Source organism: Thamnophis elegans, chromosome 4 (assembly GCF_009769535.1).
Source record: "Thamnophis elegans isolate rThaEle1 chromosome 4, rThaEle1.pri, whole genome shotgun sequence".
Lineage (NCBI taxonomy): Eukaryota > Metazoa > Chordata > Lepidosauria > Squamata > Colubridae > Thamnophis > Thamnophis elegans.
This window is the reverse complement of record NC_045544.1, coordinates 80,012,664-80,029,895: the sequence shown is the minus strand read 5'-3', so window position 1 is coordinate 80,029,895 and position 17,232 is coordinate 80,012,664. Positions and strand designations below refer to the sequence as shown.

The 17,232-nt window shown below is 39.6% G+C and overlaps 1 protein-coding gene across 1 annotated transcript in view; it reads left to right on the top strand.

Moving 5' to 3' along the window:
* The window catches only part of KIF6 (kinesin family member 6), a 125,947-nt gene that overhangs the window by 95,932 nt on the left and 12,783 nt on the right, over positions 1-17,232 (top strand). The window contains 3 exon segments of the mRNA XM_032216948.1: positions 9,939-10,020; positions 10,912-11,047; positions 11,463-11,557. Coding sequence (XP_032072839.1) covers positions 9,939-10,020; positions 10,912-11,047; positions 11,463-11,557 — 313 coding nt within the window.

Here is a 17,232-nt window from a genome sequence, read left to right as displayed (position 1 = left end):
GTCCTCATTTTACCCACCTCAGAAGGATGGAAGGCTGAGTCAACCCTGAGCCGGTGAGATTTGAACCGCTGACCTGCTGATCTAGCAGTAGCCTGCAGTGCTGCATTTAACCACTGCGCCACCTTAATAGACATTTACACTGAGATTTAGAAATTAAATTAAAATTAACAATTAAAATTAATAATTTATTTTATTCAGGCCAGACCAGCTTTCTGGAAAAGCCAACTTTTTAGGGCGCACCAGAAGGACCAGAGGTTGGGAATTATGCGAAGCTCCGGGGGCAGCTCATTCCAAAGGGAAGGCGTTCCCACAGAGAAGGCTCCCCCCCGGGGGTCACCAGCCGAGACTGCCTGGCCAATGGCATCCTGAGGAGGCCAACTCTGTGGGATCGTACTGGATGGTAGGAGGCTACTGGTGGCAGTAGGTGGTCTCGCAAGTACCCTCAGCCTAAGCCATGGAGTGCTTTAAAGATCATAATTAACACCTTGAATCGCACCCAGAAAAAAAACTTGCAACCAGTGCAGGCCGCCTAAAAGGGGTATAACATGGGAGCACCTAGGTACCTCCATGACAACCCGTGCATCCGCATTCTGGACCAGCTGAAGCCTATGGGTGCTCTTCAAGGACAGCCCCATGTAGAGAGTATTACAGTAGTCCAGGCGAGAAAGGATGAGGTTGTGAGTGACTGTACACAGGGCATCCCGATCCAGGAAGGGGCGTAACTGGCATACCAGGCGAACCTGGTAAAAGGTCCCCCTGGTCACGGTAGTCAGGTATTCTTCTAAACTAAGCCGCGTATCCAGGAGGATTCCCAGATTGCGGGCCCTCTTTGAGGGGGCTAAAATTTCTCCCCCTATCATCAAAGATGGTACAAGATGCACAAATCAGGATGACAGGAACCACAGCCACTCAGTCTTGGAGAGATTGAGATTGAGCCTGTTTGTCCCCATCCAGATCTGTACAGCCTCCAGGCATCAGAACATCACGTCGAGGGCATTGTTTGAGTGGTTTGGGGTAGAGATGAAAAGTTGGGTATCATCAGAGTATTGATGATACCGTACCCCAAAACCACGGATGATCTCGCCCAGCGGTTTCATGTATATGTTGAACAGGAGGGGTGAAAGAACCGACCTCTGGGGCACCCCACAAGTGAGGCACCTCGGGGTCGATCTCTGCCCTCCAGTCAACATGACCTGTGATCAATCCAACAGGTAGGAGGATAACCACCACAAAATGGTGCCCCCCCCCCACTCCCAATCCCCCGAGTCGTACAGTAGGATACCATGGTCGATGGTATTGAAAGCCACTGAGAGGTCTAATAGGACCAGGGCAGAGGAACAACCCCTGTCCCGGGCCCTCCAGAGATCATCAACCAATGCAACCAATGCTGTCTCCGTGCTGTACCCAGGCCTGAAACCCGACTGAAATGGATCCAGATAGGCAGCTTTGTCCAGGTATTGGGGAAGCTGACGTGCTACCATGCTCTCAACAATCTTCGCTACAAAGCGAAGGTTGGAGACCGGACGATAGTTGGCTAAAGAGGCTGGGCCCATGGAAGGCTTCTTAAGGAGGGGCCTCACTACCCCCTCCTTCAAGGCGGTGGGAAAGAACCCCTCTCTCAATGAAGCGTTGGTAATCGCCTGGAGCCAGCCTTGTGTCACCTCCCAGGAAGCCGAGACTAACCAAGAGGGACACTGGTCCAGCGCACAAGTGGCAGCACTGAGTCTCCCCATAATCCTGTCCATGCCCTTGGGAGTCACAGGGTCAAACTCATCCCAGATAGTTTCCACAAGATTCATCCTCACTGAATCTACCTAGTCAGAGTCCAAGTCTGTCCGAATCTGAGCGATCAGTTCCTTGATTAAGTAAGGAGTGGGTCACCCTAAACAGGGCGGCTGGGCAGTTATCTGCAGATGCGATAAGAGCAGAAAAATGTTGCCGTTTTGCTGCTTTTATCGCCACTAAGTTGAATTTAATATGAATTCTTACTATTGTTCGGTCAGATTTGGACCGGCTAGCCCTCCAATCACTCTTTACGTGTCTTTTCTAGTGTTTCATGTCCCAGAGCTCCTCGGTAAACCAGGGAGCTACCCGGGATCGGCACTGGGTCAGAGGTTGCAAAGGCACAACACGGTCCAAGGCCCCAGGGGCCATCCTATCCCAGACTTCCACTAGGGCTTTGGTCGAACTGTGAGCAAGGGATTCAGGAAAAGTCCCAAGATCCATCAGGAACCTTTCAGGGTCCATCAGGTGCCTGGGGCGGAACCATCTAATCGGTTCCGCCTCCCTGTGGCGAGGGGTGGCAGTATGAAAGTCAAGCCTAAGGAGGAAACAATCCGATCATGACAAGGGTTGGATAGAAATATCCCCTAAATCTAGATTATTCATCCACTGTCCAGAGACGAAAATCATGTTAAGCGTGTGTCCCCTGTTATGAGTGGGGTCTTGAATTAACTGAGTTAGGTCCATAGCCATCATGGAAGCCATGAACTCCCGAGCTGACTTGGATGTCTCGCCAATTGAATGCAGATTGAAATCCCCCAGGACCATAAGCCTGGGGAAATCAACAGTCAATCCGGCTAACATATCTAGCAGCTCCGACAGGGCCGATGAAACGTAGTAGGGAGACAGGTACGTAACAAAAAGGCCTACCAGAACTCCAAGGCCCCAAAAAGGGTCTCACACCTGCCTATCTGAGGCATAGTGACCTCCTGAGGTCCAAGACTTTCCCTAATAACTACTGCCACTCCCCCACCCCTGCTCTGGGCTCTCAGCTGGTGAAACGCCCGGAAGCCTGGGAGGCATAATTCAATGAGAACACCCCCCTCATGGCTCAACTAGGTCTCCGTAATGCACGCCAGGTCCGCTCTCTCCTCTTGTATGAGGTCGTAAATGAGGGGAGCCTTATGTACCACAGACCTGGCGTTAAGCGATACCAGACGGAGACCCGAATCCTGTAATCCCGAGCACCCAGGGGTGCGAGGGGCAATGAGGGTCGGAGCATGCGATCGCTCTTAAACAGCAAACCCGAGCCATCACTCTTAAACAGCATCCCCCAGACATAATTTGGCCCTAGGCCCCCACCGTATCTGCCCCCCACATACAATAGAGATGGCAAACCCCCCAATGGAATGGATTAATGTCTCCCCCGGAATCCCAACCTTTTCCAGCACTCCTGACTCGCGCCCATTAGTTAGCTCTGGTCTGTGTCCTGGCAGACTCCCCCCCCCCAGTCTGTGTGAGCCATCCAAATCAACCCCCCCCCTTAAAATTTGATTTTAAAAACCCTGTAAAAAAAACCCTAAGAAGCCTCTTCTTCGCATGCCACCTCTCGGGATCCTAAGATCCCAAGAGTTACAGCCAGAATGGCAGGGTTTTTAGAAGTTAAATTTGCGTCATACTTGAAGGCATCAGGTTGGGGAAGACTATTATGTACATTAGAATATTTATTAAAATTCTACTCGTTAGTGGAAATTTTCAATAAATTAAAAGTATAAAATAAATTAATTGTATGTAGCTCTACTTTTCTAGTTCATGTCAAGTTTCAGAGAAAATTATGGCTGCCTCAGTGGTTGCCAAGTGTATGGCAAGGCTTCCTCATTTGGCTGTCATTGGAGATACTGCTTTCGATCCAGTGAATAGATACTTTGAGGAAACAAAGTGGGTTTAAATTCCTTCCTGTAATTCTATTATCCAGTTGTAATATGGCATCTTTCAATAAAGAAAAATTGATCTTAAATTGTATACATGTACAACTTGCATACTTTATTAAATAACCCAGATACTGTGCATTTTCATAGATTTACCAGTTTTATCTAAGCAAATGGAACATTTCTGATGTAATTGCAGATAAATTCTAGTGGCTGGTGTAGATATATAAACATATTAACTACAGTAGTTGCTCAGAGGTGAAGATTTATGTCTAAAAGTTCAGTTGAGTAATGTCTAAACAAGACATGATTGTATATTTATACAAAAAACATTTCGTTGTAAATTCAGATTAAAGTTGATTATATCTCTCAAGTCTATGGAAGTTCCATATAACTGAGGTAAGCAATGCAGATTACAGTCATTTTTAAATTTTTAGCAATTCAAAATGTCAGCCTCACTAAATTAATTTTTGCATAGTATTTATTATAATTTCAGCTGAAATGTTTCCTTTCTAATTTGTTCTATTTTTTCCTTTGCATCTCTGATACATTCTTTCCCAGTATTCATAGTTATATCATTCCTTTCCCTTTTCTTTTTTTCATTTTGTTATCAACTACTTTATCACTTCTTTTCTTTTCCCCCTCTACCTTCTAGTTTCTACCAACATTCTGAACTAGTAATGTCCAGACACTGGTTTACTGTGTCATCTACTGTTTAAATTGGGTGATTGTATCTTCCTGCCGCCCTACTCTTCTCTCTTTCTCATTACTTTCTACCCACATATTTCTCTGAGCCTCCATTTGTTTTTCCTGTCTCTTTTTCAACTACTGTTGTGTTTCTGTAACTAACTTATATATTTAATTTATTATTTAGTTTAAGTCTGGAGTGATAACTAAAATATGAAGCAGGTTGGAAAACTGGTACCAACACCACTGCACATGTCTCAGTTTAGAAAAATGATAACGAGCAATCTGAGCCTTCTCCCATTCACATTGTACATTTGAGTGGCTGGGTAAACCTCAAGATGATTCTGTAAAGATGTAGGAAGGACCATGAACAAATAGTGTTCTTGTGGGATAACAAAGAGATTGAACAGGACCCCAGCAAAAATGCTGTAGATCTTAGGTTCAGCAGGTCTGATTTATAATACTCTTGAAGTTGAAATCTGGTGAGGTTAATGTTATTTTACTGGCATAGTATTCTCTAAATAAATATCCTTTTCAGTTGGTGATTGGCCAAGTTCTAAGAATGTTGCTGCTGTAGTCCTTGAAAAATAGTTGTGATAAAATCTAATAACTATGTTGTGGTTTTTATTCGGGCATAAATGAAAAGCAGAACAGAAAAACAACTTAAGAATCTTTTATACTATGGACTTGTATATCTTAGGTTTATACAAAATGTTCCTGATGCAGGGAAAGTTAGGCACTTTCCAAATGTGACTTTTTCACACACATGGCCATAAAAATGTCTCAAAACTATTCATTCTTTTTTTTAACTCTTTGAATCTCTTTCAAAGGTTTTGGGAAAGACACTGTTTCAACCAGATGCAAGAACATTGTACTAATGGGGCTTTTTTAATCATCTTGAAAGAAGAAGGAACAAAGAATAATTCCTTTGAACAAAAAATATTCATATGGAAGACAAACAAAAGTCATTTCAAGGACTTTTGGAAAATGCTTGAAAACTAGTGTGGGGCAATTCAGAAAAACAATATGTTGTTAGCATGAAATCAAACTTTATGGTATGTAAAGCATAACAATAGGAACAAAACAGCTCTATTACACAAAAATAAAGTAAGAAGCATAAAAAGAAACTTGTTTGCCAACAAGTATGTTTTCAGTTTTGCACTGTCTTGTTAGCAGTGTTATTTTGAGTCTAGAAGCAAAGGGTTCCTCATTTTTACTTATATTATTGATTCCAAGTGCCTTTTGCAAAAATTTCACAATGTTACAATATCTGTAGTTTGTTCAAATGTCTTCCAGAAGAATTTCTAATGCAGTTAAGTTTGCTTCCTTTTTTCATTTTTAGTTGTAATAGTGTAGTAAAAAAATACCATTTAAAATAAATGTAGGCCTGAAAAATTATCTTGAGATGTTCATATGCTTGTCCCAGATCAGACTATTAATTGTTAATATTTGATGAACAACTGGCATATTTATGTATTTCATCTATATTGATTTATTCCTCAAATATTGTAAGTGACTCTAGGAAACTAACAATTAAAAATAAGACGTAAATTATAAATAACATGAACAGCATCAGGAGCCACCGATCTGCAACATTAAAAATCATCCCAGTTAATACAGCCAAGAAATGGGCTCACCCACACTACCAGTGCCTCAGTGCCTGTTGGCAAAAGCAGGTCTTTAAGGCCTTGCATAAAGCCAGAGGATTGGGGTGAGTCTGAAGGCAGATACCAAACAGAAAAGGCTGTCTTAAACTGCATTTGTTGTATTATTGTTGACACCTACAAATGTCCGTTAGCAGATGCTGACTGGACATCTGATTCTAAATTTTGTTTAATATTCCAGACTGAGATATCTTTGTCTCTTAAACTTTTGGATTTTAAACTTTTAAAGATATATAGCTTTTTTTTAAAAAAAAAAAATGGTGCTTTTCTTCCAGGAGCTCACACAGTATACGTAGCATACCTTCCTATTCCTTCTCCATAAACATGAGTAGCTTGCAGTGAGATAGCTCAGAAACACCAGCAACCAGCTAGTTGCCCTGTCTTAAGCATGACTTGAATGTAGGTCTTCATAGTCCCAGTTTAACTACATCCTCATGGCTATCACATTGATAACAAAATGACATATGGTTTTGCTTACGGCAAAAACAGATGGAAGAGATGTTGTCCAAAGATGATTTATTGGAATTTGTCAAGTTTTAATCTTCTTCAAATCATGCATCCTCCATAAGAAACCATCTGACAAATGTAAATGCTTTTTAAAATATTTTTAAGTAGCTGAAATGCTTTATAAGAACTCTACCTAGAACGGATTCATTTCCTGTGGGTCAGAATAGCCTCTTTTATCTGTCACCTTTGTGTGGGTGTGAGCTGATTAGATTTGTGTATTGTTTTAAATTTGAACTGTTTTTAATTATAAAATTAAGTTTTACACATAAGATTAATCTCTGTTACATCACTTGTATCAGGAACAAGTAATTTGCTCTGACTTTTTTTTTTTAAAAAAATACGATTTGTCTTTTCCCTGGAGAAGATTTCCCCCCCACCCCCCATTCTCTGGAATCCTGCTGTTTGAAAGTGAGGAGAACAGTCAGTGCCTTTCTTGTTTCAGACCTGACGACTATAAACTGAGCCATACTGTCTGGTTGACCCATTGCCAGTATGGGACAGGAACCCCTTTCTGAAGTCAGAAATGGATGCCAGCCTCCTCCCTCTCATCATGAATCCAACCTCCATATACATTTTACTGTTACAGTTTGAAAAAAGGCACTTATTTTTAATACAATAATACAATAGCAGAGTTGGAAGGGACCTTGGAGGTCTTCTTGTCCAACCCCCTGCCTAGGCAGGAAACCCTATACATTTCAGACAGATGGCTATCCAACATCTTCTTAAAGACTTCCAGTGTTGGGGCTTTCACAACTCTGGGGCAAGCTGTTCCACTGATTGATTGTTTTAACTGTCAGGAAATTTCTCCTCAGTTCTAAGTTGCTTCTATCCTTGATTATTTTCCACCCATTGCTTCTTGTTCTACCCTCAGGTGCCTTGGAGAATAGTTTGACTCCCTCTTCTTAGCAACCCCTGAGATATTGGAACACTGCTATTATGTCTCCCCTAGTCCTTCTTTTCATTAAACTAGATGTACCCAGTTCCTGCAACCATTCTTCATATGTTTTAGCCTCCAGTCCCCTAATCATCTTTGTTGCTCTTCTCTGCACTCTTTCTAGAGGCTCCACATCTTTTTTACATCATGGTGACCAAAACTGAATGCAGTATTCTAAGTGTGGCCTTAGCAAAGCATTATGAAGTGGTATTAACACTTCATGTGATCTTGATTCACATGAAGTTACCTTATCTTACCTATGCTTGTCCATTTTAACAGTTGACTGGCATGTTCAATTCTACTTACAGATAAAAAGCATTAGATTTCAGGATGACCAACATTGGCAGTTGCAAAAGAAATAGAATGAATTAGGTTGATGTACTAAATCATCGTATAGTTGTTTAGTTTTGGCCTACCATATATTTCATGCCAACCATTATGGTTAGCTGGTCATGGTTTAAGCTTAGCATGTTAATACCTAGGTCACTGCATATTTCATTAAATAGGAAATTATAAGCAGGAGATAAATGTAGTACTTTATTCATTGCAGAGAGGCACTGAAAAGTAAATTATATTAGTAACAATAGATTGCCAGCGAATACCGCTCGGAAGAGAGCAGTTGCCTGGCACCTCTTGCCATGTAGTGCCCACCAAGTGGACAACCCCTCTCGGTAGCTGGGCAGAGCACCACTTACCAACCAAGCAGTATCCCGAAGGCCCCAAGCCATACAAGCGCCTGTCCCCCCTGCTCGCCCACCTTCCAGTCCTCACCACATTGATGTGGGTGAAGCTGGTGAGCACCAGGTCCTTCAGGAGCTCGGAGCCAATGCTGTGGGCACACACCACCAGCATCCACACGGAAGCCACAGCCTGGGCCAGCTCCCCCTGCAGGGCCAGGGCTGCCGCCACCTCCATCCCAGCACTGATTATGGCTTCCTCTGCGGCTTCCAAATCCCAGTGGAAGCCGCTGGAAACAGAGAAAAAGTTGGTTGGGCCAGCCGCCTGCTGCCAAGTCTTCTGGGAGCTGGGGCAGAACCATAGAGCGGGAAGCAGATTACCAGAGCAGCCACTGCCAAAGACTCTCTCTGTTTCCAGCAGCTTCCAGCCAGGGTTTGGAAGCCATAGAGAAAGACATCCTTAGTACTGGGATGGCGGCAGCCCTGGCCCTGCAGGAGGAGATGGCCCAGGGTGTGGCTTCCATGCAGGTGTTGGTGGTGCGTGCCAGCGGCGGGCACCAGCGGCATTGGCTGTGAGCTCAAGGACCTGATGCTCACTAGCTTCACCCACATCAACCTGGTGAGGACTGGGAAGTGCGCAAGCAGGGGGGACTAGTGCTTGTGTGGCTTTGTGCCTTTGGGTTACTGCTCGGTCAGTGAGTGGTGCTTTGCCCGGCTGGAGAGGGGGAGGTTGTCTGCTGGGTGGGCACTACATGACACATTGTGGTTGTGCTCTTGCGAGCAGGATGGGAGTTTGTAGGCGAGGGGGATGGATAGATGGATGGGAGGTAGGTGAGCGCCAAGAACACTGGAGACAGAATGAAAGGCAGCTTCCAATCAGCTCAGCTGATCCATGGGTCACAATTAAGGGGCCCAGCTGTCATTAGATGACCCGGGAAGGGAAGGGCTGTCTCCTGTGCTGGGCACACCCACCCCTTCACTAGGGCTTATTTTGGGGAGAGGCTACATATTTAGGCCCACCCCAAAAATCAGACTTGGCCTTATTTTTGGGACGTGTCATATTTTTGGGGGAACACGTTATTCATAATAAATTCTACAGTGCATTTTGAGGGCATTACTGATCTTTCTTCTGAAGTTATCCATCTTTTTACAATTTACCCATCTAAACATGGAATGTATTTGGCTTCCATACCATTTGCAGTTCAAAAGGCGTTAAAGGGCATATACATTTAATAAATAAATAAAATAGTTATTAAAAGATGACCTTATTTCTTTTGTTTACTAAGAAAATATTTATATACATTCATGAATTATTAATTTGATATCTTCACTTCATCAACTTTGTATAATGTCTTTCCCAAGAACAGAAAGGATGGAAGAATACTGTAAAGGAAATAAAGCACATAGTAAAGGAAATCCCTGGTATTTTCTTAGCAGCATCACTGGGAGAAATGCAAGATAGTAATATTAAAAGCAAAATAATTTTGTTGGAGACAAGTAGGAGGAGAATTTTAAGAGACAAATTGGAACAAATAATTCATATAGAATTAATACTATGTAATGTATTTTCTATTGAACAAAGGGGAGTCCAACCTCAGCCATGGAAGCTCAGTGAATGACCTGGGGCCACACTTTATCTCAGCCTACTTCATAGGCTGGTTGTGGGAAGAAAACCGGAAAACAGTATTATATACATCACTCTGTGCTTTTTATACCATTTCTTTTTAAGGGGGGGAAGGGGGAGAGAGAGAATTCCACAACTTAAATTGTGTCCTTTGGCTTTATTTATCTAATTTCTAACATTGATTATAATTTGCAGCTCTAATCAGTCCTCGAGAAATGAATCAACCTGATCCAGTAGAAGAGGGACTTCGATCACAAATTGAACAGAAAAAAATAAGGTTCTCTTAGCTTGATTATTATATATGTTAAAAACTTAATTGTATGAATGTTTCTTGTATACAGTAAGTTGGTAACATGTACATTTCATATACTGTATGCTATTAAGTTAGCTTAATACCTGTCTATACATGGACCATATTTCAGCAATGGGAAAACATATATTTAGCTAGATTGTCAATCTATTGAAAAAAGATATTAAATGTTCTCTTGTCCCATAATTAGCTAAAGTCCCTTTTCAAGAAGAGCTTCCCCAAACCTTGGTGCCAATTGGTTGCTTTGGGTCTTTTGCTAAACTGGTACACAGAAATAGTGGGAAACTGGCAAGAGAACAGCTGAACATTGTTCTAAAGGCAAAGACCAAATGTAGTTCAAGGTCAGAGCAGATGAGAAAATCAAAAGCAGTAGGGTGAGACAGAAATCAAAGAACTATAGAGGAGATCACAGTCAGGCAACCTGTTCTATAGAATGGAATAAGCTTAAGTTCTCAGAGCCCTTCTCCAGATTTAGGGACAATTTCTGAGAATAGACTTGGAGAGTTCCTGCTTATCAAAAGGCTCTAATTCATAAACATTTATTCATTTATTCAGTGAGAATTTGGCCACTTTGATGGGCATTTCTTTCACAGACAAGTAAGTTGCTAATATTTGGGAAAAGAGTTTTCTATTCATATCCTACATGATAAGTTTAGCAGACTTTATATATATATTTTTACAAATAAAGAATAAACAAGAGAGAAATACCCAACAAGGAATAAATCAATTTCCTAACTTGCAGTGTGTGACCAGGTAGCAAATGGTGAGAGATATCCAGTTCAGTTCTACATTACAGCTTTTTAGTTGCAACAGATTTGTTGCATCTTCCGTAATAACATTTTCTTTTCCGTTTTGCAGTTATAAAACAATGTTTACTCACTTGAAAGGGCTGAAGATAGAGATTGAACACTTGCAGCTCCTCATGGAAAAAGCAAAAGTGAAGTTGCAAAAAGATTTTGAAGCTTGGTGGTCTGAGGAAACAAAAAGCTTGCAGGTAGATGTCTTTATTTTCACTTTCAGAATAACTTTCACATTTGTCAGCTGAAAACAAGATTGGGATATCTGAGTTTGATAAAGCATTGAATGCAGACTCTGTTTCCTTAACTTGACACAAAGGCAGTAATCATTCCACTTCTTCTAATAAAGCATTCTAACTTCCCAGATCTTAAACTGTGTAAAATTCTAGGCCTCTAAGTGACTAATCATCTAATCAATCAAACTATGAGAAAGTTTGAAGCTTGAATTTGCCATTTCAGTGCATCAAGATATAGTAATATAATGAGAGACATAATATGCATAAAATTGTGTGGAAAGTTAGAATTCAAAGTAAGGATGTCGATATTTAGATTTCAACATTAATGATATGAGAGCTAGCCTGTGGTTCATTCCTTATCCTATGGTTTCCTTAGAGCCAAGAAGAAACTCCACTTTTGCAGAATTCAACCAGTGTTCTAAAGACTCTTCCCTTGTTTTTTGAAAATCAGCTATATCCAGGTACTCTCAGGTAAGATGGTTATCTTTCTGTATGTATGTCTTCTGATATTTCTGCTTTTCTGAGTGAACAGAATAGGTAAAATGATATATCAATTTTATATGGCCATTTTGTGACTCAAGTATATAAGTGTTCCATACAATGAATCCATGTTGTGAATTCAATAAGAGTAGAATCATAGAGCTTGAAGATGTCTGCAGTATAAGATGCAACCTGATGTTTCCTCTTCTGAAATATCTCCTGTTCCAGTACTTTATATGTGGCCTGACATAGAATAGATTGAAATTATTACCTCTTACAATCTGGATATTATTTTTCTATTAGTCCAGAATAATGATTCACTTCATTTTTTTATCAGCTATATGCATTAAAAGTTCATACTCAATTATCTTATATCTGTATGTTGCCTGCTATCAAACTTGTCTTCCTTCTAGTCCTTCTTAGATTGTTTTTTTGTATATTATTGAAGTAAATTATATTTACCTTTGAATTTCATGTCATTGGTTTCAGGATAGTGTTTCAACTTGTCATCATAATTTCAAAATTATATTCTCCCTTCTATTTCGTAACAATTTGTTATCTATAGTTGCAATCTGGTAAATATTTCCTTTAAGATTTTTGTCCAAATAATTTTAAAATGAGCATGGGATTTATGACAAGAGGCCACTCAAGGCTTGTGTGGTATGTTGTTCAGTTTATTGAAGATTCAGCTGTAAATATACCTAACAGCAGTAAGGTCTGGCCCATATTTTATGAACTGATAAATAAGGATTTCATTTAATGTATTTATTAGATTTCTAATCTGCCACAATCATATGAACCTAATCCATATACGAAAATATTATGAATTTAATAAACTGTCCACAGATTAATTATGACAGATTTTAAAGAAAATTTAAAACCAACCTATTTGAAACAATGGAAACATTCCTATAACATTCTTTCAGCTAATTAAAAAGAAGCTCTCTAGAAGACCTCTGCTTCACTTGCTTCCATAAGTCAAAAACTGTTAGGGCTAATGTAGTTTTTTGGGAAGGGTTGTTTCATAATATAGGAATCATCATAAAGACTTCCATCTAGCTTCAGTTTTCTCGACTTCATGGTAATAGGGAAATAGAAGCAATTTTCCCCAAATCTTATTAGGTCAACCATTTTTCCATATAGAAGGCTGTCTTGAAGATACTTTAAGTGTGCTATATCATACAGGACTTCTACCCTAAAACCAGTTCTCTACATTGCACATAGAGCTTATGGTAAGCCAATGTAGGACCTGCAGCTCAGATATAAAATAATGCCTGGGCTGTTGCATTTTGAACGAACTGAAGTTTTTGAGTAGTCTATAAAATACCCACAAGTATTTAAGTTGCCCATTTCATATATGTAAAGTGGCTTTAGTGTAAGCGATGGTGAGAGGAAGGGAGGAACTATTGTTTTTTGGAAACTGAAATATAGTAGTTAGCACTATCCAATCAACACTCAGTGGTTAGTGGCTGTTAGCCATTGCTGAATGTTATTTCTGACCACATTTTCTGCAGCAGTGCTACCATTCTTTCTCTTTACTTTTGTATCAGCTTTCTCAGTTTTTGTGATGCACAGTGCTCAGCATATTAATAAATACATTCTGGTATTCTGTGGTTTTGACGTTACATGCTGTTATCTGAGGATTATAAACATAATTTGTAAAACTCCTAGAGCTCTGAATTGCACAATTCAGTGGTGGGTTCCTAATCAATTTACTACCAGTTTGCTTGTGCTCGTGCATGCGCAATGCTTTTGTACATGCACAGAAGCAGGAGGGCAGAGCCTCCCACCACCACTACTACTGGTTCGGCCAAACCGGCCCAAACCAGGAGCAACCCACCTCTGGTACAATTGAAACATATTATCAATTAATTTTGTAAGCCTTAATAAATAATGTCAACATAAGCTGGTCTGTAAGTTTCCTAATGTCAATTTTTCAGTGACTGTTACATCATCTTTCCACTCCTTCATTTTTTTAAAGATAATAATAATAATCAAGATCTTTTGTGCTACATTTACTTTTATATTTGGTCATAGTAAAAAAAAAAGTATAATTTTATTTTGCATTAAATGTTTCTAGTTAGCACAATCTTAAAAGTAAATTCTTCCAAAATAATTTTCAGGAAGTATAATATAGCCTTCTAAGAAGTGCATGTGCATATAAAGCAAAAAGTGTCCCCTTCTACATATTTACAGTAAATCCTTAATGAAGGAGTTCACCATATACTGGGAGCATCTATGTAAACAAGAAAAATCAAAAACTATTTTTAGTGATTAAGTAATCACTAAGTGATACAGTAGTGATTACTGCTGTTAAAGTATGTAGATCAATATATTTTATGGACTTCATCCCAGTCTTGAACCAGTTCAAGTGACTTTTTTGATATTATAATTGTATGGAATGTCTAGAGATTAGGTACTAATTGACATACATATTTTTATGACTATAGTTTAAATATATGGAGCAAGCAACACTTACTTTGGCAAATGCATTCATGGCTAGGTATTTTTGTTGTTGATTTTAGTCCTCATTTTTGGCTGCTATGTCCCTTAGAGGTTATGCTTATGATGCATGTTGAAGATAAGAATCCAGGACCATGAATCAAATGGGAGATTTTGAGAGAGGCAGACTTGGAATTCTGTTTTTATTTGCAGACATATGATATCCATGTTGTTACACTTGTAATGACCTTTTTAAGTTTTCTATGAACGCTTTCAGATATTTCAAGCATTTTTGTATTATTCTGTGTTATGCCTCGTGCCCATTTTTGCAGTTATGTTCTCAATGAGACAAGCAAAGAATTTGTAATGGAGCTCTTGACATTGTGATAGAGAACAGCAACTTATATCCCACTGTGCTGAAAATTTATTCTAAACCTCTTGAAGCCTGTTTGAGGCATTAACAATTCATAGCAAGGTTTCTGGTTTCCTACATTTAAGGATATAAAATAACAAAACACCCACTTCCTAAAGAGTCCGTTGAATCTCAGTGACACAGTGAACTTATTTATTCATTCTCATAGTTACATATGATGAGATCTTTGGGCTTTTTATTTTTCTTCAAATCCTTGGACTAAAACACAAAAAGCTCTTTGTTGCTAAATCCATCCAGAAGCAAACTTACTCAATGAACAGGATTTAACCATAATTTTCTATCTGTCAAATAAATTGTAATAGTAAAAATTTACACGAAGCATATGGTATGTAACAGTTACTGTCATTCAATATTTAGTTGAAGGAATTTAGATATTAGAAGAAAATATAAAAGTAGGCCTGATGTAAAAGCCATATGAATATACCTCTACCACTGAAACAACGATAACGTAACTTTTTATGATAATTTAGTCTGTAAACACTTGTACTTAATCTCTTTTCATCATTCTGAGATATAGAAGATGCTTCAATGCCTATTACAAACTATGATATATAAGCAAATGGTGACACTTTTAAATATTCTGAAATGTACATACTGTAGTATTTGTAGTATTTAATTTGATGTGTACACAGGTGTTGGCATCTGACAATAATAATGGTACTCAAGGATTATAGTCACTATAGATTTTTAAAATTATCTTTCCCTTATATTTTAAAAATCTTCCTAACTGTTGAAAGCTAAGTCTACATTCGTATGAGTAAAATCCAGTAGAAATATCTAGGTATGTAATTGAAAAGTAAATTTGATGTTTTAGGGCCAATCTGTCAGCATGAATCAGGAGTGGGTTCTGGATGGCTTTACTGCTGTTTCGCTCATGTGCGCACTTTGCGCACACATGCACTGTTCAATTAAAATTGTTCTGTGCATGTGCAGAACTTAAATATAAGATGGTGGCGCCGACAGTGCCAACCGGAGAACTAGTTTGGGGGCATGGCAGGCCTGGGTCACTGCCGGTTCCAGCAACCCAGGCTGCCATACCACTACTGGTTCGGCCAAACCGGGATGAATTGGTAGGAACCCACCTCTGGTATGAATGTATTTTTATGTCTGATGATGCATTGTTTTCAGGGCTTCTTTCAGATCCCCCAGTGAAGCCCACTGATATTCAAACCCAAAAATTTGCCCTTTATATGATGGTCGAGAAAAGGTAATATATTGGGCCGATCTTATCCATGATGCATCTGACTCACCATCAGAGGGATTATATCAGTCTCTCCAATAAAAAGCAGTCAATGTGTTCCTTGTTAGGAACTTGGAGCTTAATGCTTTGAATTCTCAGACCAGAGCATCAGGGCAATAAAGCAGAGCTGCACCTGTTCTATTTTTATGATCAACTCTGAAAATGAAGTACCATGACTAGCACACACACTGGCCAGCTATGCTACCAGTTTTCCTCAGGTAGCAATAGCAATAGCACTTAGACTTATACCAAGAATTCTCGACTTACAACAGTTCATTTAGTGACTGTTCAAAGTTACAATGGCACTGAAAAAGTAACATGACTGATTTTCATAGCTACCACCTTTGCAGCATCTCATGGTCACATGATCAAAATTCAGTTGCTTGGCAACTGGTTCCTATTTATGACCGCTGCTGTGTCCCAAGGTCCTGTGATCACCTTTTGTGATTTTCTGACAAGCAAAGTCAATGGGGAATCCAGATTCACTTAACATCTGGGTTACTAACAGCTACAGTGATTCATTTAACAAATGTGGCAAGAAAAGTTGTAAAATGGGGCAAAACTCACTTAACAAATTTCTCACTTAGCAACATAAATTCTGGGCTCAATTGTGGCTGAAAACTGAGGACTACCTGTATACCTCTTCATAGTGCTTTACAGCACTCCCTATACAGTTTACAGAGTCAGCATATTGCCCCCAACAGTCTGGGTCTCATTTTACCAATCTTAGAGGGATAGAAGTCTGAGTCAACTTTAAGCCCATCAGGAGCAAACTCCTGGCAGTGAGCTGAATTAGCCTGCAATACTGCATTCTAAGCACTGTGCCACCACAGACAGCTCCTTTTGGAAGATGCACCAAGATGGCCCTAATACAATACCTGGATTATAGAGTCTATCTGCATAGACACACACACACACACACACACACACACGCTCACTTCACAGTTTCTCACTCTGAAGAACCACCAGGCTAGACATGATGAATGAGTAAAATGGTAAGGAGCAACAAGTGGTTTTCTTGGCTTTCTCCCCACAGCTCAAAGTTTTTAATGTCATTAAATTTGTCACTGAACTAATTCCTTCAACAGACATACATGAACAAAAGTCCAATTAGCAACAAATCAGATGTTGAAGCCTCAATGTTAATTTGAGCAGTGGTTCTCCAATGACCATTTCAAGGATAGCAATAATAAGAAACACAAATGCTGATATTAAACCACTACATTTTCTCCCAATTGCCATTATATCTTCATGGAGTATTCCTTTCTTTCAAGGTGAATTGATTAAGCCAGGGCAATTTAAATCAGTGATTTAAGTCAGTAGGAAAAAAGGCCGATTTAAGCAACCCTTCAGCCAAGACCACCCTTGATACTGCTTTATATATTATCTATAGTTGTAGGTCATTAGATTCGAGATATATAATACTATACAAACATCAGATTATTGGTCACACTTTTTCATTTTTACAACCTGTTCTTATATTACTTTGTCACAATATATTCATTGTTGAGGTTTACCTAAAAGGGGAAAGTGACAAACCTAGCTTTCTAT